The sequence below is a fragment of the Notolabrus celidotus genome, chromosome 13, assembly GCF_009762535.1.
Source record: "Notolabrus celidotus isolate fNotCel1 chromosome 13, fNotCel1.pri, whole genome shotgun sequence".
NCBI classification, from domain to species: Eukaryota; Metazoa; Chordata; class Actinopteri; order Labriformes; family Labridae; genus Notolabrus; species Notolabrus celidotus.
The window spans coordinates 9,564,508-9,590,423 of NC_048284.1; the positions used below are offsets into that span (position 1 = coordinate 9,564,508).

Below are 25,916 nucleotides of genomic sequence, written 5' to 3' on the forward strand. Positions count from 1 at the left end.
CGACAAAGATTCACAGAAAAACTTTTAATATATAACAAAAGACTGACATTTCATACATTTGACAGCATATAAAAATGGTATAATAAAAGTTAAAAAACAAGATGGCATTAAAGGAAATGTTGAACGCTCATGACATAAGAAAATGGAAAAAGTGTAACATGATACAAATAAATACTTGAACATTCAAAAAACAATAATTTAACAAGTTTCTGAAAGCATGCTTTGAGTAAAACCATGAAGAGAAGGTTACATATTCTTTGTTGGAACGTGTTAGCGTTTGGAGTTTGAGTGTTTAACAGAAAAAACAGGAATAACAGTTTGTCAATGTTGATCCCAAAATCATTAAATGTCAGTAACCTTGAAGTTGACCGATGAGTTAAAGTAAGTGATCCTTATGAAGCTGGAATGGCACCTCCTATAGGCGGTGTTGACAGCGGTGGCAGGAGGAGGGACTTCAGTTTGGCTGACATGGCTGCAATTTCCGGGTCCTGGGTTTCATACATCTTCACCAATCGGGCAAATTTTAGGACACCTGAAGGGGAAGTAATGGAAGTGATTTTTATACAGTGTGACATGTTTTATGGTCTACGTTTTAGTATCCATATGATGTGATAAATCAGGCTGGGCCTTCTGTGAGAGGGTGTAAAGATCTAAAACATTCAATACAATCTCAATTTATAGAGCCGAGAATGCTGAATTATGCTTACCCTCTCCTTCGTTGTTGAAGCCGTACGCTTTGATGACCTCCTGTTGAATCTGGGTGGCCACAGGGAGAACGAGCTGCAGCATCTTCCCCATGTCGTTACAGGAACTTTCCCGAGCCTCGTCCATCCTCGCTACATTTTCTGGGACTGAGAAGGCCTGGATCACCTCGCTCAGCACCACTGTGACAAAAAAACAAAGATTCAGATGTTGTTCTGCTTCCAAGGAAAGTGTGAGGTAGTAAGGTGAGTGGATTGTTTTTCATACACTGAACGATCTTGTTCAATATTTACTCTGCAATAATTTAGAGTGCCTCATTAAAGCTAGAGAATGAACAATTTATCTGCTTTGAACATTTTAATAAAATAAAAGCAGATAAATCACTCCATATTCAACAGTTTTACTTTTTTTGATGCAGTTTTTTATCCTATCCTTCATCTACTTCAACAACTACGACACAAATATCAACCGAGTCAACACCAGAGGAAAAAAATACACAAATCAGTCAATTTAACCAGCCGTCACAATCTCCTGTCTTCTCTATACCTATTAAAATTGTCATTTGTGACATATTGAACAGATTTACAAAGGTTCCTGCTTTGCTTGGGTTCCATATTTATTTAAAATGTCCCACAAACCCAGCCTACAGTTTGTCATTCACTCACTCTTCATTGTCGTTTGAGCACAGAAGACTTAGGTTAAGGTTTACCCTTAAGTTATAACCCCTCCTAGTTTTTAATAAATGTGTTAGAGTTGGAGTCCATTCAGTTCTCGCTTTGTACAGAATTTGAGCTGTGTTCAATTCAATGATATCCTCACATTTCAACACCTGTGATTTTAAAAACAGTGTTGGTGTGTCCACTATAGCCACACAGTTAATTATTCTCATATCTTTATTTTTTATTTTGTGTTATACGCATAAAGTCTGCAGGATGCTTTTGCAGGCGTTACCCCGGACCTAAATACAATAACGAATATTCAGCAAACCAGCAAACAACACAAAGCATGGAGCATTTATGATCCAGAATGTGTTTTTCCCAGGACTGCAAAAATGCTACTGTAAGAATTATAAAATTAATCTTATAAACAACTCTGGAAAAAAGTAAGGAACCAAAGCCAACATTTTGTTTGATCTGGTTCTACTATCTATAAGTTTATGTTGAGTCAACCTCTCTTTCCTAATAAAATAATCTCAATTAGGTGTTTTATTAGCAGAAAATGACCAGATTGTGTATAATCCAAAGTAAACATCAGTTCCTATTCATTTTAGTGACAGGATTATACTAATGATTGAATTTAGGAGTTCAGAAATCCGTTTATGGTGGAGTAACCACAGCTTTCATGTGTCATGCCTGGTTTGATGTCCACCACTCTTTCACATTACTGTTTGGTGATGTTATGCAACACTTGTTGCTGCACCTCAATAAGTAGAGTGAAAGTTCCTGTGTTGAAATTCAAACAGTGCGTTGTAATTGTATCTCCATGTGTACACTGTACCTGCATATGCGAGTGGATCTGACCATGTCTGCTCTATTTACAGAGGATGCTTTTGCAAGACTGCAATCCACATTTTGTGAGGAAAATTCACATATTAAGTTCACAGAGTGAGCTTATTTTCAGTTATCCATAACTGCATGGAAACTCTATTTCAGCATCAAACACGTAAAATAAAGTCATTTCTGGAATGCAGCATGTTATCAAAGACAAACAAAGTCAGAAAAAATTCTTGAAATGGGAGAAAATGGTGAAAAGGGGAAAAAGTATTGAATTCCACAGAATTGCTACAATGCATGTAGAGAAGGTGGTTCAAAGTAAAGGTTGGAGAGTCCTCTTGATTATGTTCCCAGAGCCATGTGTGATTACTGAATCATTGTAAAATAACTCACCTCTGGTCTGCTCCACAGTGAGGGTGGGCTGCTGTGCTGGAGCTGAGGCCATATCTGTAGAGGAAATATAAAAAAAAATTGTTTATTCAGATCTAAACAGGAAATAACAGGAAAAATAGACATTTTGCTAATATACAGTATGTATAGCTTCTGTCATCCTTCTGAAACACACCACATGTACTAGTTTCTTCTCTTTTAATGGGTTGCTGCCCCTCACCATCCTCAAAAACACTGTGTCTACTAGTGTGGACAACTTCCGGTTCCTGGGATCTACTATCTCCCAGGACCTGAAGTGGACCTCCCACATAGATTCCATCAGGAAGAAGGCACAGCAGAGGCTGTACTTCTTCAGACAGCTCTGGAAGTTCAACATGCCCCGAGAACTGCTCATCCTCTTTTACACCTCCATCATCCAGTCTGTCCTGTCTCTCTCCATCACTGTTTGGTTTCCCTCTGCCTCCAAACATGACAGGCACAGACTGCAGCACAGTCAGGTCTGCAGAGAAGATCATTGGAGTCAGCCTGCCCTCCATCCAGGACTTGTACCTGTCCAGGACCAGGAAGCGGGCCAGTAACATCTCTGCAGACCCCTCACACCCTGGACACTCACTTTTCAAACTCCTCCCCTCTGGTCAGCGTTAAAGAGTTATGTACGCAAAACCATCCAGACACAGGAACAGTTTCTTCCCCCAGGCCGTCACACTGGTGAACACTTAACACTAAACCAGCTACCCCATGGACAGAGCCACCTTCATCCTTGCACTGTTGCACATTATCATGTTGTCTATTGTTTCTTTTATTGCACTTGTGCCTTTTTTACTTATATATATATATATATATATATATATATATATATATATATATATATATATATATATATATTGATTTTTAGTGTCTGTCTATTTATGTTTGTACAGGAAGTACGCAAAAAATACCGGAGTCAAATTCTTTGTATTCTTGAGATACATTGTGATTAAAGTTCTTTCTGATTCTGATTTATCTGATCCTCTACAAACAGAATGATTGTTTATGGCTAGGCAGGTTTCACATACAGGGTAAGGTATTTGCTTTGGTGTTTCGGTCTGACTAAAAATAAATCACACGTCATTTTGAAGTAGTTATTTCACTCGGACGCTTTGTCGGCTAATCGAACACATAATCGGTAGATTAATCGACAGTTAAATATATTGTTGGAGTCATTTCTTGGGTGCTTTACATGATGGACTAAATACTGTATTCATGAGGCAAACATTAGGGGATATTCTGATACATTATTATAACAATGGCTTTCATTATTAAAAGTAGTGTACAATGACATGTTTGCCATTATTAAGATAGATCATCATTTAACATTAGCTCTCGTTGAAGTTTGTCGGTGTTGACCTGCCCCTCATCCAGGACTTGTACCGGTCCCGGGCCAGGAAACGGGCAGGTAGCATCACCGCTGACCCCTCACACCCTGGACACAAATTCTTCAAACTCCTCCCCTCCGGCAGGCGCTACACATCACTGTGTGCCAAAACAACCCACCATAAGGACTGTTTCTTCCCCCAGGCTGTCACTCTGATGAACACTAAACCATAACATACCTGTCAGATAAATACTCTCTGTAAATATTCATGTAAATATACAATGCAACAATTCTCCAAGCAGAATTCCATATTTCTATTTATTTTATTATTTAACTACTTTTTTTTTTGAATGTAAAACTACCTCTGCAACTCACCACTGCACTATTATCATATTATTTTAGTCTACATATTAGTCATGTCTATTTGTTGTTCTTTTGTATAATTTATAGCTGATGTTATTGTTATTATATTTGTATTTGTATTGTATGTCTTATTCTTATGCCTTGTACAAAGAGAGCACAGTTTACCAAAGTCAAATTCCTTATGTGTTCAAGCATACCTGGCCAATAAAGCTGATTCTGGTATCAAATCGGTGTAAAACAGTTGAAGTCAATGGGAGGTGTTGGCATAATGGTCGCAATGTTAGTTACACCCAGCTGTAAGAAGATGGTCTCTCGTCGTTTAACATTAGCTCTCGTTGCCGTTTGTTAGTCTAGATAACACTTATGCTAAAATGTCAAGAAAGGAATTAAACTGGACTTTGTTAAAATGGTAAAAAATAGATAAAGATCTGAATTCAAAGACAATCAAACGTATGCTTTCTCGGCGGTTTACAGATAACCTTTAATTTAACTCAGGGCGAACTTAAGGTTACCAGGAGCAACAACAGATAAATCACAGAAGCATTGATCTATAAACATTAAAGTAAAAAGGTTTGAAAACTCACCAGCAGTGAAATAACCTAGCTCGTAGCAGACCTGTGAAAAAGTGCCGGAAAGCGACTACTTTTTGCGACAGTTGAAGCCGTTTTGCGACAGTACGTCCTGCTTCCAGACCAACGCGGATGTAAAAGGTAAACAGAAGCTGTCCTAAGCTAGTAGCGTCCTCAAACCTCACCAACATGTAGTTTGAGGCAGGTTAAAGTTGATGACAGTCCATTCAAATATATTACACATCTGTTAAAGGTTAACTACAGCAAAGCTGCCATCAGGAAGTGTTCAGGTACTTGTTTCAGCAGCTGTTTTGCCACGTACACCTCCTAACGTTGGTGTACACTTTAAAGGAGCTGTGTGGTGCATCCATGGAGCAGAAGCTCGCAGAGTTCCGGGCCAGACGACAGGCTGCTGTTAAAGAAGAGAGAGCTGCCCCGCAGACTACAGACCAGACAGACATGGAGACTTCTCCTCAGACAGACTCAACCTCAGCTGACAGTCAACACACAGAGGAGAAGACAGACCACAGAGACTCAGCTCAGAGCTCAGAGAAGGTGAGACGTCTGACAGGTTGTGAACTGCTTTGAGATTTCTAAATGACTGAATGTTTCCTGAACATTGCTCTTTGTATTTTTGTTTATTTGGAGTTCCTTCACAACAGGGGTACTGCTCTTTAATAGCTGCCTAACTTTTAAATCTAATTTAACTTTTGTGTTGATTGTTGCAGCACCCAAAAACCAAGGCAAACTCCTTGTGTGTGTAACCTTACTTGGTAATAAACCTGATTCTGATCCTGATATTAGGGGTGTGCGATACCGCAAATTTTGGTTTTGATCCGATACCAAGTAATACAGGGCCAGAATGGCTGATATCGATACCGTCGATCCATCCATCTTCCTCCACTTATCTGGGTCTGGGTCGCGGGGGCAGCAGCCTCAGCAGGGAACCCCAGACACTCCTCATGAGACTCAATAGACTCACTGAATCCATTAAATGTATGTGTTCTGTTATGTCTCCCTACAGGACAAAGCCGACTGGCTGCTGGACAACGCTCTAGGAAGGTGGCTCGCCTCGAGACATTTAGTCATGACAAACCTCACGCTGCTCAAAGTGCTGCTGTGGCTGGTGCTGCTTGGTCTGTTTGTTGAACTGGAGTTCGGCCTGCCTTTCTTCATCATCTCCCTCTTCTACTGGCTCTACGAAGGACTCAGGAGCCCTGCTGACCGAGAGCCTGGAGAACTGAGCGCTTACTCTGTCTTCAACCCAGACTGTCAGCCTCTGCTGGGCACGCTCACTGCAGAGCAGCTGGAGGGAGAGATGGGCTACAGACCTCTGACTAACAGATGAACTAACCAGATCTTCTTGTCTTTCAAAAGACGATACAGAAAACACAGGGACTTAGATCAATGATGTCAGATCATTTTTCTGCATAACATATTTAATTCAGATGGGTACTCTTACAGTTTGGTTCCATGCTTTCCTTTCAAATGTAATATGTCAATTGACCCCCATCGGTTGTGGTTTTGGAAGTGGGCGATGCCATAGCAATTAATCACAATGATCAATTAATGCTATATATAAAAATATTGTTCATACTATGAGGATTAATTCCTAATCTGTTTTTAAGACCTTCAGCCTTCAGTTTCTATGCTAATAGTGGGTTTGGTATAGAGTGTGGGGAAAGTATTTTGGGGTTATAAGTGGAGAAAACACCACTAAAAAAAACACCACTTGAAAGGATGATTCATCCAGATTGATCTATGAGGAAAAAAAGCTTATTTAAATAAATGGTTTCCAAAGTTCACTGAAGAGTTCTGAAGTTTTAAGCAGTATCGCATTTGCCCTCACACTTAATAACGATGGATAACGATTGCACATTTTTTAAGCTGAGATCTTATTTGTAGAAGACGGATAATCTTGATTTAAGACAAACCCTTTACTTGATTTAAGTAAATGCATTTTATTGTAGAATCTAAAAAATAGCTCCACTGATAAAAGAAAGAAAGAAAGAAAGAAAGAAAGAAAGAAAGAAAGAAAGAAAGAAAGAAAGAAAGAAACGTTGTTTTTTTTAAGGGTGGGTTACAGTTTTCAGGCACTGTTTCTTCTAAATCAGATAAAAATATACATCCTCAAACTACATGCACACAATGAAACACCTACTTTTGAGCATAGCTGTCTTATCCTAAAAAACAACATGACTGAATATTAGTATATCCAGCTCACTATGAGAAGAAATTATATCTCAAAATGCTCAAATTAAACTTTGTAATCTTATTTCAAGTACAAGATAATCTTAAATCTAGAGAAGTGCCGCTATAACACAACTCGAATTAAGGAGAATATATCTCAAATGAAGAAGTTGACATGAAATTTATTAGTGCAAAAATCTTTTTTTTGATTGAAGAAATACTAATTGTTAGCATTCCTGTCTTATTCTGAGACACTAAGCTTTAAAATACTGTTAAAATATTGCTTAAAATACGTTTTCCCTGCTAATTTTAAGATCACAGTTTTCTAAATATTACATCTTATTTTAAGAAATCTTAACAAGCAAGTTTTTACTTGTTCGATTGGTAGATTTATTTTGCTTATTTCAAGGTAAAAGTAAGTTTTTGTTCTTGTTTTTGGAGGGGCATTTTTTCAGTGTGTACATAGACCTTTATTGTACTGCACAGGTACAGTACAACGAAATGGATGGCTCTCCTTACCAGTGCAAAAAAAATCTTAAAAGAGAAATTACAATAAATACATAGATTATTTTAAGAAAGTTGAGATATCAGGTTTTAAAGTCAATGAATTATCTTGCTTCAGATTCAATTCAAGTACACGAGAGGGCTGTAGGATGCAGGTAGACCCTTTAAGGTAAACAATATAAATAATTAACGTAGGTGAAAAAATACATACACAACAAATTCGGGATTTGACGTTTAGGAACATGGAAATGTTCAACATTTGAAGGAACTATTTTATTTGTCTTTTGCTGTTAAACGCGGAGGGCGCTTGGACCCGTGATGTGACGTTTTGCACAAAGAGTACATCTGAAACCGTGAAAGTGAGATGTTTCACTGTTATCTAATTCCGCATTAGCCAAACCCTATTGCACTACCTACCGTTTCGTTAGTTTCTGTGTTTAGCAAGACTGACACACCTTCCGTTTATTAAAATATTATATTTAGTGTAAAATACTTCCACATGTGAGTCTGTTTGAGAGTCCTCTGTGTGCTTTTAACCCTAGATCCTGCAGACGTTACTAGCTTACTTGTTAGCTCTGATAGCTAGCTACTCGTCTTCTGGTCAGGTGGAGCTCATCACAGTTTTTGTCATCTCTGTGGGGAAAGTTATTTCTTCACTTCCTACCTCTGCTAAATTCAAGTCAACGATCTTGTGAGTCTGGTTTGCTGTCGTCGAGTTTGCATCAGTAAGTATCCACCATCAAGACCTTTCTACAAGATGCTAATCTTACATGATCATCTTTGTTTTGGCTAGTAGCATTTTCGCTAATGAGACAGAGATGCAGATGTTTGCAGCATAATGTAAGGGTTTATACACTCTACTGGGTTAGATGGCAACCCTACTGACTAATAATGGTAATGTAAGAAATATACGTACAATTAAAGAAAATATGAGCTGAAATCTTAGGTTTTTATTAGGTTTATCTGTTCATTGCCAACTTGCCATTCATTTCACACTTTTTGTAAGACATTCACAGCACAGGAAATGTAAAGATAGTAGATAACTTGGTAATGCAGTGTCTGTCAATCAATCAATCAATCAATCAATCAATCAATCAATCAATCAATCGAGCTTTATTTATATAGCACCTTTCATTCAAATCAAATGCAACCCAAGGTGCTTTACAGCGATTGAAAACAAGAAAGAAGCAGAAATAAAACAATTGCAAGACATATTAGAGGAAAATAATAATAATCATAATCATATAAATTAATATTAGAATAACACAATAAAATAGAGACTAATGCACACCAACAATAAAATGTGTGTAATTAAAATAAGTTAAATTATCATCAAAATTGAGAATACAAATAGTTTTTAGGCCTTTTTAGAACCTTACCCAAATAATCATAAGTTTACCTTGAATGATCAGATAATGAAAGATCTGTGTGTTTTGCATGCCAAAAAATCCATTGCAATGTTTTGGAAAAATATAAACAGACCAAGTATATCATACTAGGTAAGACAAATGCTTGTAACCCTTCCTTTGGAAAAAGTGACATATATTATAAAAGGAAATAGTGATGTGTTTAAAAAAATATGGGGACCCTTTACTGCCTTCGTGAAAAGTATTGAGCTGTCAGATGATGAGGAGAAGGAATGAGTTTTCTCCTATGGTTTTCTCTGATGGAAACCTCAATACATATTGATTGAAGCTTGTGGAGATAATATGATATTTTTTATTTTTTGACTGTGTACTTCCCTTTCATGTTATTTTATTTTATATATATATTTGCATAAAAGATGGCTTTTGGTCTGAGAAGAAGTTTGTTTTCATGTTTAATGTTGGTGGGTGCCTTGGTTGTGAGGCACACATCAATTTGTAGTTTTGTATCTAAAATGTGTAAAAAAAATGTAAAAAAAACCCTCAATAAATATATTGTTGGAAAAAAGAATACAAATAGTTAAAATAAATAGATTTAAAAAGGGTAAAGATAAGAGTTGAAAATAAAACAGTCTAAAAATATCAATAAAACTGAGTAGATAAATAAAATAAATAAATGAATGAATAAATAAAAATAGAATAAGATAACAGTTAAAATTATTAAAATAATAAAGCAACATTTAAATCAATATTACAGTCAAAGGTAAGTAATACAATTGTTAAACCCTACATAAAAGCCAGACTGAATAAATACGTTTTTAGTTTACGTTTAAAAGTCTCAATATCTCTATTGAGATCTATCTATCTGTCTAAACAAATAGCAAAAAGACTGCAGATGGGGTTTTTTTGCAACGTAGTCTCTAAGCATCATTATCAACTCTTAATGCATGATTCTGAAAGTGTATGTCCTTAAACAAAATCTCTATCCTGTCTCACAGCAATGTCTGGAAACCCTGCTGTGTTAATGCGGCTGGTGGCATCTGCCCACTCTGTGGCTGAAAAGGCAGGGTCCATTGTGAGGAAGGTTCTCCACAGTGGAGAGCTTGGCATTGTTGAAAAGGTGGGACCCTCAATGAGATTTAAATCCCAAACTAAGTGTTAAGCTTGTCCGAGTTGTACCAGTAAGACAGCATGTAATAATACGTCTTGCTGAGGGGATAAAGTGCCAGTAATAACACTGGAAATAGTTAATTGTTTTATAGTGTTCTGAGGGCTCCATGTTCTTCCTGCACAGACGGGAGCTAATGATCTGCAGACACTGGCAGACAGAATGGCACAGCAGAGCATTTGTGCATCACTATCCCGACGCTTCCCCAAAATCACCATCATTGGAGAGGAGGTGAGTGAAATATCATAAAAAAGTCTATCATTAGGCTTTATAGAAGAAACTACAAAGTGTTACGCTTATGCACGTTGCTTGTTTATCAGGATCTTCCAGCTGAGGAGATCAAGGACGATCTCATTGAGAACGGTCACTTAGAGGAGATCCTTCAGAAGACATGTCCAGCAGAGTACAGTGGGCTAAAAGAGGAGGAGGTAACTACTAGAAGAGCTAAGATAACTTAACAAATGTGTATTACAGTTGTATCAATACATTAATGCATTGTTATGTTGAGTGATTACACACTGTTTAGCCTTAATGTGTGCACATATATTTTTCAGATAGTGGTTTGGGTGGATCCCCTTGACGGCACAAAGGAGTACACTGAAGGTAGGTTCTTCTTGCTTTGTTGATAAAATCCTATGTTTGTACAGAAACCCTTTACAAATCCCTCTATCAACAAAAAGGCTCCACACACTTCTATTCAGAGCATCGAATAAACTATCAGCAGCATGTACAGTCATGGCCAAAAGTTTTGAGAATGACACAAATATTACATTTTCACAAAGTCTGCTGCTTCAGGGTTTTTAGTTGTTTTTGTCAGATGTTTCTATGGTATAATGAAATACAATTAGAAGCATTTCATAAGTATCAAAAGCTTTTATTAAGAATTACACAGAATTCATGCAATAAGTCAATATTTGCAGTGTTGAACCTTCTTTTTCAAGACCTCTGCAATTCTCCCTGGCATGCTGTCAATCAACTTCTGGACCAAATCCTGACTGATGGCAGTCCATTCTTGCATAATCAATGCTTGGAGTTTGTCAGAATTTGTGGGTTTTTGATTGTCCACCTGCCTCTTGAGGATTGACCACAAGTTCTCAATGGGATTAAGATCTGGGGAGTTTCCTGGCCAAGGGCCCAAAATCTTAATGTTTTGTTCCCCGAGCCATTTTGTTATGACTTTTGCTTTATGGCAAGGTGCTCCATCATGCTGGAAAAGGCATTCTTCATCACCAAACTGCCCTTGGATGGTTGGGAGAAGTTGCTCTCGGAGGACGTTCTGGTACCATTCTTTATTCATGGCTGTGTTTTTAGGCAAGATTGTGAGAGAGCCCACTCCCTTGACCGAAAAGCAACCCCACACATGAATGGTCTCAGGATGCTTCACTGTTGGCAAGAGACAGGACTGATGATAGCGCTCACCTCATCTTCTCCGAACAAGCCTTCCTCCAGATGCCCCAAACAATCGGAAAGGGGATTCATCAGAGAAAATGACTTTACCCCAGTCCTCAGCAGTCCAGTCCCTGTACCTTCTGCAGAATATCAGTCTGTCCCTGATGTTTTTACTGGAGAGAAGTGGCTTCTTTGCTGCCCTCCTTGACACCAGGCCTTCCTCCAAAAGTCTTTGCCTCACTGTGCGTGCAGATGCACTCACACCTGCCTGCTGCCATTCCTGAGCAAGCTCTGCACTGGTGGTGGCCCGATCCCGCAGCTGTAACACCTTCAGGAGACGGTCCTGGCGCTTGCTGGACTTTCTTGGGCGCCCTGGAGCCTGTTTGGCAACAATTGAACCTCTCTCCTTGAAGTTCTTGATAATTCGATAAACGGTTGACTGAGGTGCAATCTTACTCGCTGCTATAAACTTCCCTGTTAGGCCCTTTTTGTGCAATGCAATGATGGCTGCACGTGTTTCCTTGCAGGTAACCATGGCTAACAGATGAGGAACAATGGTGTCATGTACCATCTTCCTTTTAAAGTGTCCAGTCACTCAATCATGACAGATTGATCGCCAGCCTTGTCCTCATCAACACCCACACCTGTGTTAATGTGTGTGACACCTGTGTGTCATTGAAATTCTGTTAGCTGGTCCTTTTGTTGCAGGGCTGAAATGCAGTGGAAATGTGTTTTTGGTGATAAAGTTCATTTTCAAGGCGAAGAGGGACTTTGCATTTAATTGCAGTTGAGCTGATCACTCCTCATAACATTCTGGAGTATATGCAAATTGCCATTATAAAAACTGAAACAGCAGACTTTGTGACAATTAATAGTTGTGTCATTCTCAAAACTTTTGGCCATGACTGTACATTCTGCCTCTGAACATTTTGCAACACTGCACATTGAACTTTTCTTATTAATGCAGTTTCATTACTACCAGGTCAACTGACTTAAAACTAAAAATTTGAAAGGTAAAACCAAACCTGTTGTATTACTTTAATGAATTACATTATGAAGGCATACAATCTCATGTTTTGACTGTGTGTGGAAGCAATTTATTTTGTGAATACTTAAAATAAACAATATGACATCGTCCTAATGGCTACTGAACATCACAACAGATGTGCAATTAAAGTTGCCATACACTTGGGTGCCACTTGGCTTCGTGGTTTTAAGCATGTGCCCTATATACAGAGGCTTTAGTCCTCATTACAGTGGTTGCTGGTTGGATTCCTGGCTGCAACCCTTTGCTGCTCCCCAGCTCTCTACTCGCCACATCTCCTGTCTCTCTGTCCTGTTTATTTAAGTCAAAAATCTCTGAAGCGGCTAAGATTGAAAAGTGCTGCAGAGACTAAGTACACTCGTGTTTGTGACGCGTCTTCCCATAAATCAAAATCAGAGTCCATGAAAGTTTTTTCTATTTATTAACAAAAGACTCGACATAATCAAATACCAAAAAAGATCTAAATAAATGATGAGGATGACAGTGGTGATCAACGAAAAATATTCAAACCTACTCACCCTCTTTGTATGCCTCCCGCCATACAACTGAACAGGTAGTGAAAAGGTAAACCACACCCATGAACCCAAAACTGGAAATGAAGTCAACCAAAAAAAGGAAATGATCATGATTAACAAATAAGACATGAAAATCAACATTATGGCCCCTACAATATCTTTAAAGTTGCCATACACCTCTAATGTAGTTAGTACGTTTTGGTAAATTTTAAAATGTGATCATATAATTATTTCACTGACTTATAGATTAATACAAACAGTTTTAATAGCTTTGAATTATTGGTCATCACAGGTTATTTTACCCAATGACGAATCGGCTTTCCTGCATGAACTAACAATCGGAAGTTAATGTGAAAGAATTTTGTATGTAAACTAATATATCATTATATTTATGTTAAATTGTTAACAAAGGGAGTATTTTCTAGTTCACTTAATTCATAATTAAGTTACTCTTCCATGTTTGTTAAAGCTTCTGTGAGGGGTTCTAACAAAAGAGGCTGTATCTGTAGCATGTAGTCAATCAACTCAACAGGGAGGGTTTCAATGTTAATTTCAGTATGTTTCATAACCAGATAAAAACCCCTAACAGCAACTATAACTGTTAAGGTACAGTCTGCAGTGATAAACATCATCTGTTATCATTGAAAACACTAAAGTAGTAGCAGTAAGCAAATTTAAAAAAATACTGTGGCTACTTAAGAGTCTGAAAAAGATCAGATTTTATTCATCATTTCATATGAAATGTAACCTCCAATTTCTGTCATTTAAAATCTTTTGAATCCCTTCAGTTCTGTGCACAAAATTATATGATTGCCTTCTTGCTCAGATTTTCACTTTTACCTTTACCTTTATCTCTGTTATCATCTTCTTCCTGCTGTATACCTATCTCTCTGTTTCTCTTGCTGCCCCCAGCATCAAGGTGTCTCCATCACCAAACTGAGGCCCAGACACCACACAAAGGGTTGGACCCCTCTCAAGTTCAAAGCACAGCTCTCTGTATGGGAAGCCAACAGCGGGAAACTAATAGAACTGTTAACCTTATTTATTCTGCACCATCAGGGGAGCAATCGTTGAAAATAAATACATTACCCACCATGTTTACCTTGGCATGTTTTCCCAGCATGTTGTTGCTGTAACTCCTTAAAACAGGCCAAATCAAATATAATCTTATGTTTGTATGAAACCAGTGTCTGAGTGTCTCACACCTCACTGTCCTCTGATTAAAGGGCTGCTTGATAACGTGACGGTGCTCATCGGGATTGCATACGGAGGCAGGGCTATCGCAGGCATTATCAACCAGCCTTTCTACAACTATCAGGTACAGACCGAACTAAACCATCTCTCATCTTTGTCCTTCACCTCCTGCTGGTTGATTCAAATGTTTCCTCCATCAGCTTGGAGCAGGAGCACATTTAGGGAGGACCATGTGGGGGATCCTGGGATTGGGCGCGTTTGGATTTCAGCTGCAGGAAGTCCAAGGTGACAGACGGATCGTCACCACCACACGTTCCCATAGTAACAAGCTGGTAACGGACTGTGTGGATGCCATGGAGCCGCATGAAGTGATAAGAGTGGGGGGTGCAGGAAACAAGGTGAGGCTGATTTAAAGTTACACATTGAAACCTGCCATCGAAAGAGACTAGTTGGGTAAAACAAGGCTCTGCTTTTCAACATTAAAGAATTACCTTTTGAGAGATAAAGGGCTAATTTAAGTTTGAAAATTTGGCCAGATTTGACCTTTTTAAAATAATAAATGCAACTAAGAGACCGCAGAGGACTGTCAGTATTTTAAGACATAGTAATATCAGAGAAATAATAACTCAATCAGTCAATGCTGTGTTGGTGTGAAAGGTCTGGAAGTGGAAGAATTAGTCAGATCTTTGATACATTTAAAGTGAAAATACCATCATGTATATAAAATCTATTAGAATTTATAGTAAAGGATTAAATGAAGCCCCCAAAAGAGACATAAAGGGGAAAAATGTGGGTTGATCCTGAGAAACTTTTACAAGTTCTTTTAAAGGTGAAGTCATTTTGTATTTTTAAACCAAAATAATTCCTAAAACTATTTAAAATCACAAACAAACTGTTGAAGTGTAACCCACAGGAGACCAATATTGTTTGAAGGGATTTGTCGACTCTTTGTAGAGCACTCCCGGCTGGCTGTCCATGGAGGCCATTGTAAGTTATCCAGCTTAGATGACAGCTGATGAAAATCAAATCTCAGCTCACTCTCTACCTCTGATTGGAGAAAAGTGTTGGATATGTCAGACATTTTTCACTGATTGACCTTGGAAGACGATCCTCAGTGCCTCTGATCCTAAATATGACTTCACCTGGATGATAAACTTTAGCAAGAACTTTCTCCTTGGGAACATTTCTCAGGATCTTGTCAAAGTATTTCAGGAGCCTGCAAAAGAAACCATTTTTTTTTTCCCAATAACAAGTTTAAGTACAAATAGACATCAAAATTGAACTTGTCATAGTCATTAATCATATATATATTATTCATAATGTGAAAAAACTGTTAAAGATTGTGCTAAACTGCTTGATTTACTCTCTATTTGTTGGTTAGTTCATGAATTTCCCTCCCGAGATCATTAAGACTTCTTTAAATCTTTGAAATACATCCTAAATTACATGATGTTCATATATTGTTTTATGAGACTCAATCTTCAAAGTAACTATAGTGATGAAATAATACATTGAGAGTACAAAGAACAGCTTTTGCATCTATTGTTATTTACGTCAAGTCTTTAAAACATGTTAGTACCTTAAATTCGTACCCAAGTGTTGTGCTTCATCTTCTCGTCGTACTTACTTCATTGCTGCCCCTGAGAATTTCACTACAGCTGTAAAAATGATCAAGATACATGCATTTGATTTACATTAGCGCTGAGGTCCCTAGCTTTGTCATTCAGCCAAAGTGGGCTGTGAACTTCAGGTGCATCACAAGAAATGATAATGGTTCATCTATAACATCACCACTACATCCCTTAACACGTTAATCTTTGTTTCCTGTGCAGATTATCCAGCTTGTTGAAGGAAAAGCTTCCGCTTACGTTTTCGCCAGTCCAGGGTGCAAGAAATGGGACACCTGCGCTCCTGAAGCCATCCTGCACGCCGTTGGAGGTAAAAATCTTCTTCTCTGTCATGGTGAAGGATGACTGAGGTATTTTAACCCTCCTGTTATGTTTCGGGTCAAATTGACTCTTTGTAAGAGTCTATTTAAGCCATTATATGCCTTCAAAACCAGCTAAATGCAGCATAAAAATCTGTGCAGCATGTGACAGAAGAGGTGTCGTGTTAATTTATCAACATCACTTCATAGAAAAAAAACAAAAATCAAAGTGTAAAATAAAATAAATAAAAATCAATGTCATGTAGAACTATTGTATTTATATTTAGGGCTTTCCAATGTACATTAAAAAGTTTAACATGAATTTTAATGAATGAGTTATCCTCATTGAACCATGATCTGTGAGGATTAAAGAACACCAATGGACTACATCTTGATTTAAATGGTTAGTAATGGAGTTAAAAATTAGATTTAAAAAAATGTGTATTGGGTTTTTGGGGTTCTGACACTTTTGGATTATTGAATATGTCCGGGGTCAAATTGACCCAGGAACATTATTGATGCTCCAGAGAAACGAACATAACAGGAGGGTTAAATAAAAATGTCTCTGTTTACAAACTATAAAGTAATTTAAACACAATTTGTCTTTAAAACATGCATACTTTCCCTCTCTCCTGCAGGTAAACTGACTGACATGCACGGCAATGCGTACTGCTACAATGCTGACATAAAGCACATGAATTCCGCTGGCGTTCTTGCTACACTACGTAACCACGAGTACTACGTCAGCAGAGTGCCACAGTCAGTGCTGCAAGCCCTGAAGTCAGACTGAGGTCCGTCTGCATCAGAAATCATACTGATCAGTGACTGTTAATTAAGAGGAATCAACACATTCACTCTGCAGAGGAAACATCCTGCACACACATGCAGGAGACTTTTATAAATATCTTTTTGCACTTTTTGAAAATTTGAACTCATTTCTGATTATAGTGAACATCTGTATTTACTCCAATGATCATTTCATATCACACCAGACAAATTAAAGCACCAACATGTTTGTATCATTCAGCGTCACTGAAGTCATTTAGAAACAGAGAGCGGACTCAACAGCACTTCCATTTAATTCACTCGTTTGAAACAAACTCCTACAAATCTTCAAACATCTTCACATACTGTTTCCAACTTGAAGACCGATAGATTTACAAGGCAAAAGGCAAGATTAAAATAAATTAAGTACATCAGTTAACTGTTGTTTAGTGGGAACAATGTCATATAACCAGCACTATGCCAACAACAAACAAAATGGCATCATTGTAACTTGATGAGTATGACCTTTTTTTTTTACAATGCTTTGATGGCCGAATGTGCAAAACTGTTCAATGTGAAACAAACAGATGAGGAAATAATAAAAAAAAAAAGAAGAAGTGTGATCCTGTACCGTACGTCGTGTTAAACCTCTCTCCCTCCTTCCATCTGATAACCAGACTAACTGAAGGTGCCGTCTGGTGCTTGGTTCCTACATTTTTCCACTACACTCAGTATTTAAATTGAATCTTTATCAGTCAAATGATACTCTCTGATACTGCAAGCAGTCCTTCTTTGGTGATATGAGGGATGAAAAACGTGGTCGAGCTTGGTGTTGGCTGTGAAACAGACTGGTGACACTGGTGTGATGTAGAGCATCTAGAGTATGTGAACACCTAATTTAAGGTCCAGCATGGGTTGGGCTGTCCTTCTTTAAAATGTCCATATAGGCCTTTACTGCCTACGCTGATGTGCATATGAAAAGTCTTTAAGCGATTTATTGCACTTATATTAAAATCCCAGGATACTGATCCCTCTGAGGGAAGAAAAACATTCTTGAGTCACAGGGAAAAGAAAAGAAACAATGCCTTCTGGGCGATTGTTCATGAAAAAGTTGAAGCTACTTAATGCGTATTTCACAAAATGTTACGAGTTACATGAGAAGATTGAAACTACACGCCTGTTAAATATGAAGCTACAGCCAGAAGCTAGTTTCTTTAAACTAACACACCGGCTGGAAGAAGAGGGAATATAAGTAATCTGGCTCTCTATACTGAGATTAGAGGCTGAATACTTCTTGGGAGTTAAAGGACGTTAAAAAAAATTAGGTATTTACAAAAAACAGTCGGCTAACTACCCTTTCAAATCTTTGTGCTATGTGAAGTTAGCCTGCCACGTTAGGTAGCTTCATATTCGACTGAAGACAGTCGTTTCAATCTTCTCAAACTTTTTTAGCAAGAAAGCAAATGAGCATATTCACCAAAAAGTCAAAGTATTACTTTAGCAGAGCACTACTGTAGCCAGTATACAAGGGGACAATGGCACTATTTATGTTAATATGAATCAAGTAGAGACAAGACTCAACTCTTGTCATGGGTAATTATGGTTTTTACATCGACCAGGTCCAGAGAACCTGTCTGAAGTAACAAGCGTGCATGCATTCACAAAACCACGATGGAAACTGTTAATCTGACAGCAGAGAAGCATCGTTTCTTAACATCTCGTCCACTCCACAAGAGGTTCGTTTCAATATTGCTGAATGGACTGAGTAGTTAAAGTGAGGGCAGAGTTAATACATACCATAGCATGAGAAGTATGGAGAAAAAATTACCACTCACATGTTCAGAAAAATATCCACAAAACAAGCAAAAAACACACTCCTGAAGTTTCTGTTTACACATGAACAAGCTGACTGAGAGAGGGCTGGAGTGTTTGAGGCAGCCTGCAGGGACGAGGGCCATCGACCCGCCGGAAGGGGGGAGGAGGAGGAGAGTCGGGACCAGCCGCTCACCTCTTTTTGGGGGCCTGAGTGGTACGTGGCGGGGTCACTGGGCGACCTGAAGTGACCCCTCCGTACTGGTACTTAGCTTTTTTTTCTGATGGCTTCAGAATCTAAAAGAAGAATTGAATTAGTTCATACTTGACACACACACATGTAATCAATTTATGTAAGAACACAAGAAGGGTTGCCAAGGGGTAGAACATTTCAGGTAAATTTTCGGAAAGTTTCCAGTAAATTTACATGGGAAGTCAAACTGAGGAATTTTGGAAATATTCCAAAATTGGAAATTTTCCATGGGAATTGAGGGTAATTTAATGGAAAGGTATCATATTATAATTTATTTCTAAGTAGAACTTTATCAAGTGTTAAATATTTTGATGAACAGTGTTACTCATCCCCCCAACCCAACCCATTAAAAAATTAACCCAAAATGCAAGTGCCATTCAAAATGTTAAATGAAAAGAGCCCCTCTCCCTCCAAAAAAAGTCCCATTCAACATGCAAATAATAAAGCATCTTCCCTCAAGCTTCTCAAGCCTAGCCTCTGCAGGATTCTAGAAATCATCTGTGCATGTGATGGAGGAATGCACAGTGCATGTAGGGGCCAGGTCTCAATAGTCCTGCAGTAAGCAGTGTGCTATGTGCATGTGATTGAGGAACAGCATAGATATTGAACTGTACTTGCATGAAACCTGGTTGTTTTAGTCAGGATTGTGAAAAAATATATTTTCCAAAATTATATTTAAGTTTCATAGTAAGAGCCAACCTTCAATTTAGTAAATTCCTGTTTATTCCCATTACTTCCCATGGAAAGTTTCCAATTTTAAAAAATCCTGGAATTTTGTAACCCTAAACACAAGTCATACACTGAGTTTTTTTTTACCTGGAAGGAGCACATTAGGGACTCGTCAACACTCATCATGCCGCCTGCATTGTCGAACTCCCCGCAGTAGTTGGGAGCCGAGAACAGAGTCACCAGCTGTCGTTTGGCAAAGAACTCGTATCCGTCCTCAACAACCTGAAACACAACAGGATAAGACCTCACACTAGTTGACCTTTGTAGTGATTTTGAGAATTTTGATAATAGATTCATCATTTCAGTCTTTTTTTTTTAAGAATCTCCAAAAACTCACTAATTATTTTGATTTCTTGGGGATTTTTTGTACCCAAAGAAGCACTTTTTTGTACATCTCTATAATCACTCATATGTGTCTGATATTTCAACAGTCCTTTGAATTTGTGAGACAAACTTATCCCGGTTTAACTGCCTTTAATTAACTTGTGTCTTAATCCCAATTGTAACATTTTGAACTCAGTGGTTCGAGTGTTACCTGGTGTGCTCGGCAGATGAGGTCCAGGTCGTGACGGTTGAGAAACTTGCTGACTACATCCGCCCCAAAGGTGAAGGAAACACCACGATCGTTCTCTCCCCAGCCCTGCACGTCTTTGTCCGGGTCCGACCACAGGAGATCACACAGGAGGCCTGACACAAGATAGGAATTGAGCAGTTAGAAACATAAACAGTTAACAGCAAGTTACCTGTTCTGGTTATACTCATAGATGGCCTTTTAACCCTGTTGCACAACAATGTAATTCAGCAGGGAATAGTGTATACGTTTCCTTTTAGTCCTTTTAGTCATTTTATTTAATATATGACTTTAGTGTGAGGGAAGAAAAACAAATTAAATGCAGAATCAGCATGTTATGTTTATATGTTCAGATTTATTTAATTGAGTGATTAGGTGTAAGTGTACAATTATTAAATAAAGCTGGCTCATCTTCATCTGCAGTCCGTGTCAGGTAAAAAACATTCAAACGCACACAAATAATGGCATCACTACAGCTACAGATTATAGAAGCACGTCTGATTACCTGGTAACTCCTGTTTCAGAGGCATGTCAATCTAACGTGTAACACAAGGACATTTTATTTTTACCTTGAGCACAAGTTAAATCAGTAATCTAATCTATTATAATGAAGCAGTGCACCTGTGTCTGGGACATCCGTAGGTCTCATAATGCGTCGGATCTGTTCCATTGACTGTAGGTCAGGTGAGAGCCCTGAGGAGAACAAATGAGTGTGTTAAAGGTTGCTCTACAGCAATCCCTGTGTATACTTAATTACTTTCTGTCTCACAGCAAAGTGACATTGCTTGACTTACATATAAAGAACTTAACAAGCTGATTGTGAAACAATGTCGTAATTTGACGATGACAATAAACACATGTTTATATTCAACTAACAGTAAAGCAGTGTTATAATATCATGGATACACTCCTTAATTGCTTACATTTTTTCTACCCAATATTTAATCCTTTCCATGAATGTATGAGATGTGAAGTTGCGTCATGGTCTATTTTTAACCCATGCACAAGCACCTTAATTACTCTGAGACAGTCATTATTGCACACGTTAGCAGCAGGACTATGTAACAGGAATGCATCACAAACCTCCATGGCAGCAGAAAATCTTTTCGTCAATGATCGCGGCGATGGGCAGACAATTAAAACAGTCTGTGAAGGTCTTCCATAGCTTTATATTAAACCTGCGCTTACCTGAGGAGACAGAACCAATAAAAGAAGTTTAAATGTGGGGCTTTTGGATAAGTAGAAGTGAATCTGTACGAATGCAGTGTTGAAACTCACACTCATCATAGAAGCCATAAATGCGATTGATGGAGGCACACTCGTGGTTCCCTCTGAGCAAGAAGAAGTTTTCTGGGTATTTGATCTTGTAGGCGAGCAGCAGGCAGATGGTTTCCAGCGACTGCTTGCCCCGGTCCACATAGTCCCCCAGGAACAGATAGTTTGCCTCCGGAGGGAAGCCTCCGTATTCGAATAGCCTCAGCAAATCTGTGTACTGTCCATGGATATCACCTGGAAGGGTAAGAGCAGCTCATTTCACATTCATCTTGATGCTTCATGGTCTAAATTGATAATGTAGTCATAATTCTTCTGACACCATTCATCCTCTTGTCTTTAAAACTAAACGTTTTCTAATCACCTACAGCTGTGAGCAGATTAGTGTCAAACCAGAAGCATACACATAAACCCCAAACAAAGAAGTGTTTTTGTTGATTTTGTTCTCACCACAAATCTTTAGCGGAGCCTCTAGTTCAAGCAGGATCGGCTGACTGAGGAAGATTTCTCTGGACTTGATGCAGAGCCCCCGCACCTCAGCCTCCGTCATCTGTACCACCTTCCCTGGACGACATCCTCGCACTGGAAGTCAAAACAGGACTAAGTAAGTATCAAGACACCACAAACAAAAATAGCTAAGATGACTAAATGTGAAGGGACCAAGTGTATTGTCACACTGTAGGTTAGGTTAGTACAAATGTGACCCAAATTGCGTGTGCTTTGCTCCTGACCTCCTTCTGTTTACTCCAATAACACGGGTAGTTATGAACACGCAACAGGCATGAACAGCTTGTGAGTGTGTGGGGACAGTGTAGTTCAAACAGGACAAAAACATACATTTAAAAAAGGAGATATGGAGTTATAAAAATGACATTTAGAACAGTTTCTCCCATCTGCAGTAAATGCAACAGACCTTGGGACTCATTATCATTATTTCTGTGAGTGCGACAGAATTGCTAGGTAATGGAGTTACATAGCTAAGGAACTGAGTGGAATTTTTAAGACGACAATAAGAAAGGATCCAGGGCTCCTCTTATTGGGTTTGCCCTCTAAGGAATTAGCACTTTCCCATAATCATCACTTGTTGGACTAACTCCTGCTTCTTGCTTTCTGTTAAATTGGGTTAAAGACACCACACCCACAGTAACACTGTGGTATAGGGGGATTTTCAATGTAATGCCTCATGAAAGGATAAGTGCAGTTATTGAGACCAATGATGGCTCATTCCTTAAGATCTGGAATCCTGTTCTAGATTATTTACCTTCAGATCTCAAACATACACGGTTGAAAGGCCAGTACCCTTCAGAGTGGAAGAAAAAGGTGTCTAGAACTACATAAGAGATGACGAATCCAACATCACTTTTCATGCATTCTTCATTAATGGGAGTTGGAGGACAACTTATTATGTGCTAATACTTATGTTGTTGGTTTTGTTTTGGGGTTTTCTTCTCTTTCTGCTTTTTGTCTGTTTGTTTCTTTTGTCTTTGCTAATCTTACTTTTGGTCATGTGTCATTTCTTTTTGAGTCAAAGGTCTTTTACTATTATTATTATCTATTTATTTATTTTTCTGTGCTTTGGGGAAGGTGTAACAGTACATATCTTTGTCTGAAAATCTGCTTTATACACAAAATAAGCCTTGAATTTTGTTGTTTTGTTCTGAAAATGATAGAATAATAAAAACATATATTGAAAAAAATGACACTTATGTTTGAAGCATGAGAAAATGGTGGAACTGTTTTCTGTTTTTTTAATCTAAACTTGAAGAGATAGTTCATCTTACAGAGGTACATGATACTATTAGAAATCCTTGTTGACAATAAAACACCTGGTTAGTGAGGATGGCATTTTTATAGATTTAATTGGGCTCAAATTGGACATTTTCACCATCAGACATCAGTTTATCAGTAGTGGCTTGGCAGACAGTAGTCCACACATTTAGCTCTGATTATCCCTTCGAGTTCCCGGTTGTAATCTGCATTTCAATACCAACACGGAGGGAATTCGCTGGGTGATCACATAACACTGTGGATGGATCTGGATTGATTGTATTTCATCATGTTGCTCAGGCTTTAGCTCTGATCTACGTGAGGGGGGTGTGTCCGAAGCATAGCCGACCAGCTAGCTAAACCAGAACAGTTAACGTTACTTTGCAACCACAACACTCGACGATTGTTTCCCTTCCCGTTTTGTTTTATGATTAATAAGACAATAATAACTTCCCAACTCTCTCTTCTGAGCTAGTGAAGCATTTACAGCGTTAAGTTACAAACTAACTACAGTTAGCTCTGTATCAACGGTTAGCTTAGCGTCCTGGAGGCTGATAAGCACCAAAAGGCATCGAACAAAACGTTAAAAATGATTTTTAACACATGTTAAAGTTACTGAATATAACAAAGAACACGTAATGGCACCCTTTTAGTGAAAAATGACACAGTAAGGTAAGATATCTCAATGGTACACTACCTTCCAGCAATCGAGAGATGAGGCTGTCAACGTTCAGCTCGCTCTCCGCCATGTTTCTGATGTTCCCACAGGCAGGGCAGCGGGCAGGTTGAACCCTGAGTGAGGACTGGGAGGCTCAATAGAGGACAAGTTTAACCCTGAGTGAGGACCGGAAGGCTCAATAGAGGACAAGTCTGCACCTCTTTGGTCTGCACATAGGCTGTGATGTTAGTTATTATAACCCTGCATCCCACAGGGATTTTTAAAAAATGTGCATAAGCATTATTACATTTTTTTTGCTGATTTTATCCTGTTTGTCATCTTGATATATATATTAACTGGGACACAGGGTTGATACTGTTTTGTATGGAAGACCTGAAAGGACATGATTAAATACATTTTATTTTCCCTGTTTTATCCATAGACTGTATATAAAATGGACAGCGTCGCTCCGCCTTTTCCCAGTGTACGGTTTTTAACCCAAAATATCCCGTTCCAGAAAACAGACATTTTTTAAATTTTCTGCAGCCAGAGGCTGTTTTCGAAACAGCCTGCTACATACTACTTACTAATGTAGTAGGCAGTAGGTACTGCCTACTACATACTGCGTTTGAATTTATTATGTAATATGACTGTTCTGTTCGATCTGTGTTGCAGTATGCTGAGCCAGACGTCACTGAATTTCCGGTTTCGGAATGTGGAAGTAAACACATGCAAAGCCGATAGAGAAACTGCTTCTTTAGCATCACTTATGATTTAAAATGTTAGGAAGTGGTTTATATGGTATTTAATAATTTTCACAGCACCTAAAAACTGAGTTCTGAGAAGAGAAAAAAAAAGCGTAACTTTAGCGCTGTGCATTGTGGGAAACAGTACACGAAGCAGACTGTGAAATTTTCCAGAATCAGTAGAAATCCGGGTAGTTTTGGCATATTGCAGATTTTCCCCTGTTCACATACTACATACTACATACAAAATTTTGGCCAAATCAGCACGTACTGCTAGTATAGTAGGCAGTTTCGAAAACAGCCAGAGTCTGCGCGTCCCGGGGTCCTACGGAGTTTCTCTCTATGGCAGCTGTCAATCAAAGCAAACCCCGGATGTAAAACCCTGTTTTTTAACCTCTGATATCTAACGGAAAAGAAACTTTTCAGAAAAAAGAGGCCTTGAACACAAAACGGTCAAATAATAACTACATATCACCACAGCAAATGGATGTGAGAAACGTTCGTACGCCATGTATTTATTTTTTAAAGTTTGAGCACAGCCCCATTCAAATGAATGGGGGAGACAGAGTTTTTGACCTATACTTCAGCCAGCCACTAGGGAGAGCAGTTTTTGTGGAAGCCTCACTTCTAGCCGAGCCAGCTGACGTCCATTTTATTTACAGTCTATGGTTTTATCCAAGTGGCAACCTCCGGTCCCAAAATAGGAAGCCCATGCAGAAGTGTTAAAACTGCACGCCTCTTTACGTCACAATCGCTCAACAGCAGCAATATCAACGATTGGCCTCAAAGCAGCGCTTCAGCAACAGATGGGTGACGTCACAGATCCTATGTCCATTATTTATACAGTCTATGGTTTAAAGCCTGGTGCACACTGTAGAGATTTTTTATTTTTCGAATTATTTTTTTTACTTACTAATATTAAACTCCACCACTCTGAATTTGCAACAGCCATAAAGTGTATTTCTAAATAAAACCCAAATTGAGAATTCAAAAATATTAAGTCTGTTAAGACAGGGGCCATCCGAGATCAGTATTTTTCTTATGGCACAAGACTCCTTGTTTTTCGAGTTATTGCATGTGTCACACTACTGTTTACGAAATACACATTAGTACACACAGTAAGTCATGGCTTCAATATTGTACAAGTTTAATTTTCTTAATAAATAAAAAGTACAG

The 25,916-nt window shown here is 38.5% G+C and overlaps 4 protein-coding genes across 6 annotated transcripts; 2 read left to right on the forward strand and 2 right to left on the reverse strand.

Moving 5' to 3' along the window:
- Nucleotides 1-9: 9 nt before the first annotated feature.
- Nucleotides 10-13,118, reverse strand: grcc10 (gene rich cluster, C10 gene). 2 transcript variants are annotated; one of them, XM_034699249.1, is made up of 4 exons: nucleotides 13,050-13,118; nucleotides 2,589-2,642; nucleotides 708-884; nucleotides 10-532 (listed from the first exon to the last, which is right to left on the reverse strand). In XM_034699249.1, exons 1-4 carry the CDS (start codon nucleotides 13,108-13,110, stop codon nucleotides 393-395), a joined length of 432 nt encoding a protein of 143 aa, XP_034555140.1. In that variant the 5' UTR covers nucleotides 13,111-13,118; the 3' UTR covers nucleotides 10-392. The 2 variants fall into 2 exon arrangements, with proteins under 2 accessions (XP_034555140.1, XP_034555141.1); XM_034699250.1 differs by lacking the exon at nucleotides 13,050-13,118 and adding an exon at nucleotides 4,887-4,994.
- saysd1 (SAYSVFN motif domain containing 1) lies at nucleotides 4,788-6,676 on the forward strand. 2 transcript variants are annotated; one of them, XM_034699247.1, is made up of 3 exons: nucleotides 4,788-5,012; nucleotides 5,223-5,426; nucleotides 5,896-6,676. In XM_034699247.1, the coding sequence occupies exons 2-3, from the start codon at nucleotides 5,241-5,243 to the stop codon at nucleotides 6,217-6,219; spliced, it is 510 nt and encodes a 169-aa protein (XP_034555138.1). In that variant the 5' UTR covers nucleotides 4,788-5,012; nucleotides 5,223-5,240; the 3' UTR covers nucleotides 6,220-6,676. The 2 variants fall into 2 exon arrangements, with proteins under 2 accessions (XP_034555138.1, XP_034555139.1); XM_034699248.1 differs by lacking the exon at nucleotides 4,788-5,012 and adding an exon at nucleotides 5,026-5,072.
- bpnt1 (bisphosphate nucleotidase 1) lies at nucleotides 7,914-17,549 on the forward strand. The gene is made up of 9 exons (XM_034699246.1): nucleotides 7,914-8,290; nucleotides 9,928-10,049; nucleotides 10,224-10,328; nucleotides 10,418-10,525; nucleotides 10,652-10,700; nucleotides 14,273-14,364; nucleotides 14,441-14,638; nucleotides 16,073-16,178; nucleotides 16,806-17,549. The coding sequence occupies exons 2-9, from the start codon at nucleotides 9,930-9,932 to the stop codon at nucleotides 16,955-16,957; spliced, it is 930 nt and encodes a 309-aa protein (XP_034555137.1). The 5' UTR covers nucleotides 7,914-8,290; nucleotides 9,928-9,929; the 3' UTR covers nucleotides 16,958-17,549.
- Nucleotides 17,229-24,165, reverse strand: LOC117823952 (serine/threonine-protein phosphatase PP1-beta catalytic subunit-like). Its single transcript, XM_034699245.1, has 8 exons — nucleotides 24,034-24,165; nucleotides 22,020-22,151; nucleotides 21,576-21,806; nucleotides 21,381-21,485; nucleotides 20,919-20,990; nucleotides 20,262-20,413; nucleotides 19,814-19,948; nucleotides 17,229-19,041 (listed from the first exon to the last, which is right to left on the reverse strand). The coding sequence occupies exons 1-8, from the start codon at nucleotides 24,083-24,085 to the stop codon at nucleotides 18,937-18,939; spliced, it is 984 nt and encodes a 327-aa protein (XP_034555136.1). The 5' UTR covers nucleotides 24,086-24,165; the 3' UTR covers nucleotides 17,229-18,936.
- Between the last annotated feature and the right edge of the window lie 1,751 nt (nucleotides 24,166-25,916).

What these genes read in the sequence shown, in the direction of transcription:
- bpnt1 (XM_034699246.1), top strand. Translation starts at nt 9,930, where the DNA reads ATGTCTGGAAACCCTGCTGTGTTAATGCGGCTGGTGGCATCTGCCCAC. An exon ending in CACAAAGGAGTACACTGAAG is followed by an intron (nt 10,701 to 14,272) that starts GTAGGTTCTTCT and finishes CTCTGATTAAAG; the next exon opens with GGCTGCTTGATAACGTGACG. An exon ending in TGGGGGGTGCAGGAAACAAG is followed by an intron (nt 14,639 to 16,072) that starts GTGAGGCTGATT and finishes TTTCCTGTGCAG; the next exon opens with ATTATCCAGCTTGTTGAAGG.
- LOC117823952 (XM_034699245.1), bottom strand. Translation starts at nt 24,085, where the DNA reads ATGGCGGAGAGCGAGCTGAACGTTGACAGCCTCATCTCTCGATTGCTG. An exon ending in CATCTCTCGATTGCTGGAAG is followed by an intron (nt 22,152 to 24,033) that starts GTAGTGTACCAT and finishes TTTGACTTCCAG; the next exon opens with TGCGAGGATGTCGTCCAGGG. An exon ending in TCATCTGCCGAGCACACCAG is followed by an intron (nt 19,949 to 20,261) that starts GTAACACTCGAA and finishes GTTGTGTTTCAG; the next exon opens with GTTGTTGAGGACGGATACGA.
- grcc10 (XM_034699249.1), bottom strand. Translation starts at nt 13,110, where the DNA reads ATGGGTGTGGTTTACCTTTTCACTACCTGTTCAGTTGTATGGCGGGAG. An exon ending in GCGGGAGGCATACAAAGAGG is followed by an intron (nt 2,643 to 13,049) that starts GTGAGTAGGTTT and finishes TTTCCTCTACAG; the next exon opens with ATATGGCCTCAGCTCCAGCA. An exon ending in CACTGTGGAGCAGACCAGAG is followed by an intron (nt 885 to 2,588) that starts GTGAGTTATTTT and finishes TTTTTGTCACAG; the next exon opens with TGGTGCTGAGCGAGGTGATC.
- saysd1 (XM_034699247.1), top strand. Translation starts at nt 5,241, where the DNA reads ATGGAGCAGAAGCTCGCAGAGTTCCGGGCCAGACGACAGGCTGCTGTT. An exon ending in CAGCTCAGAGCTCAGAGAAG is followed by an intron (nt 5,427 to 5,895) that starts GTGAGACGTCTG and finishes GTCTCCCTACAG; the next exon opens with GACAAAGCCGACTGGCTGCT.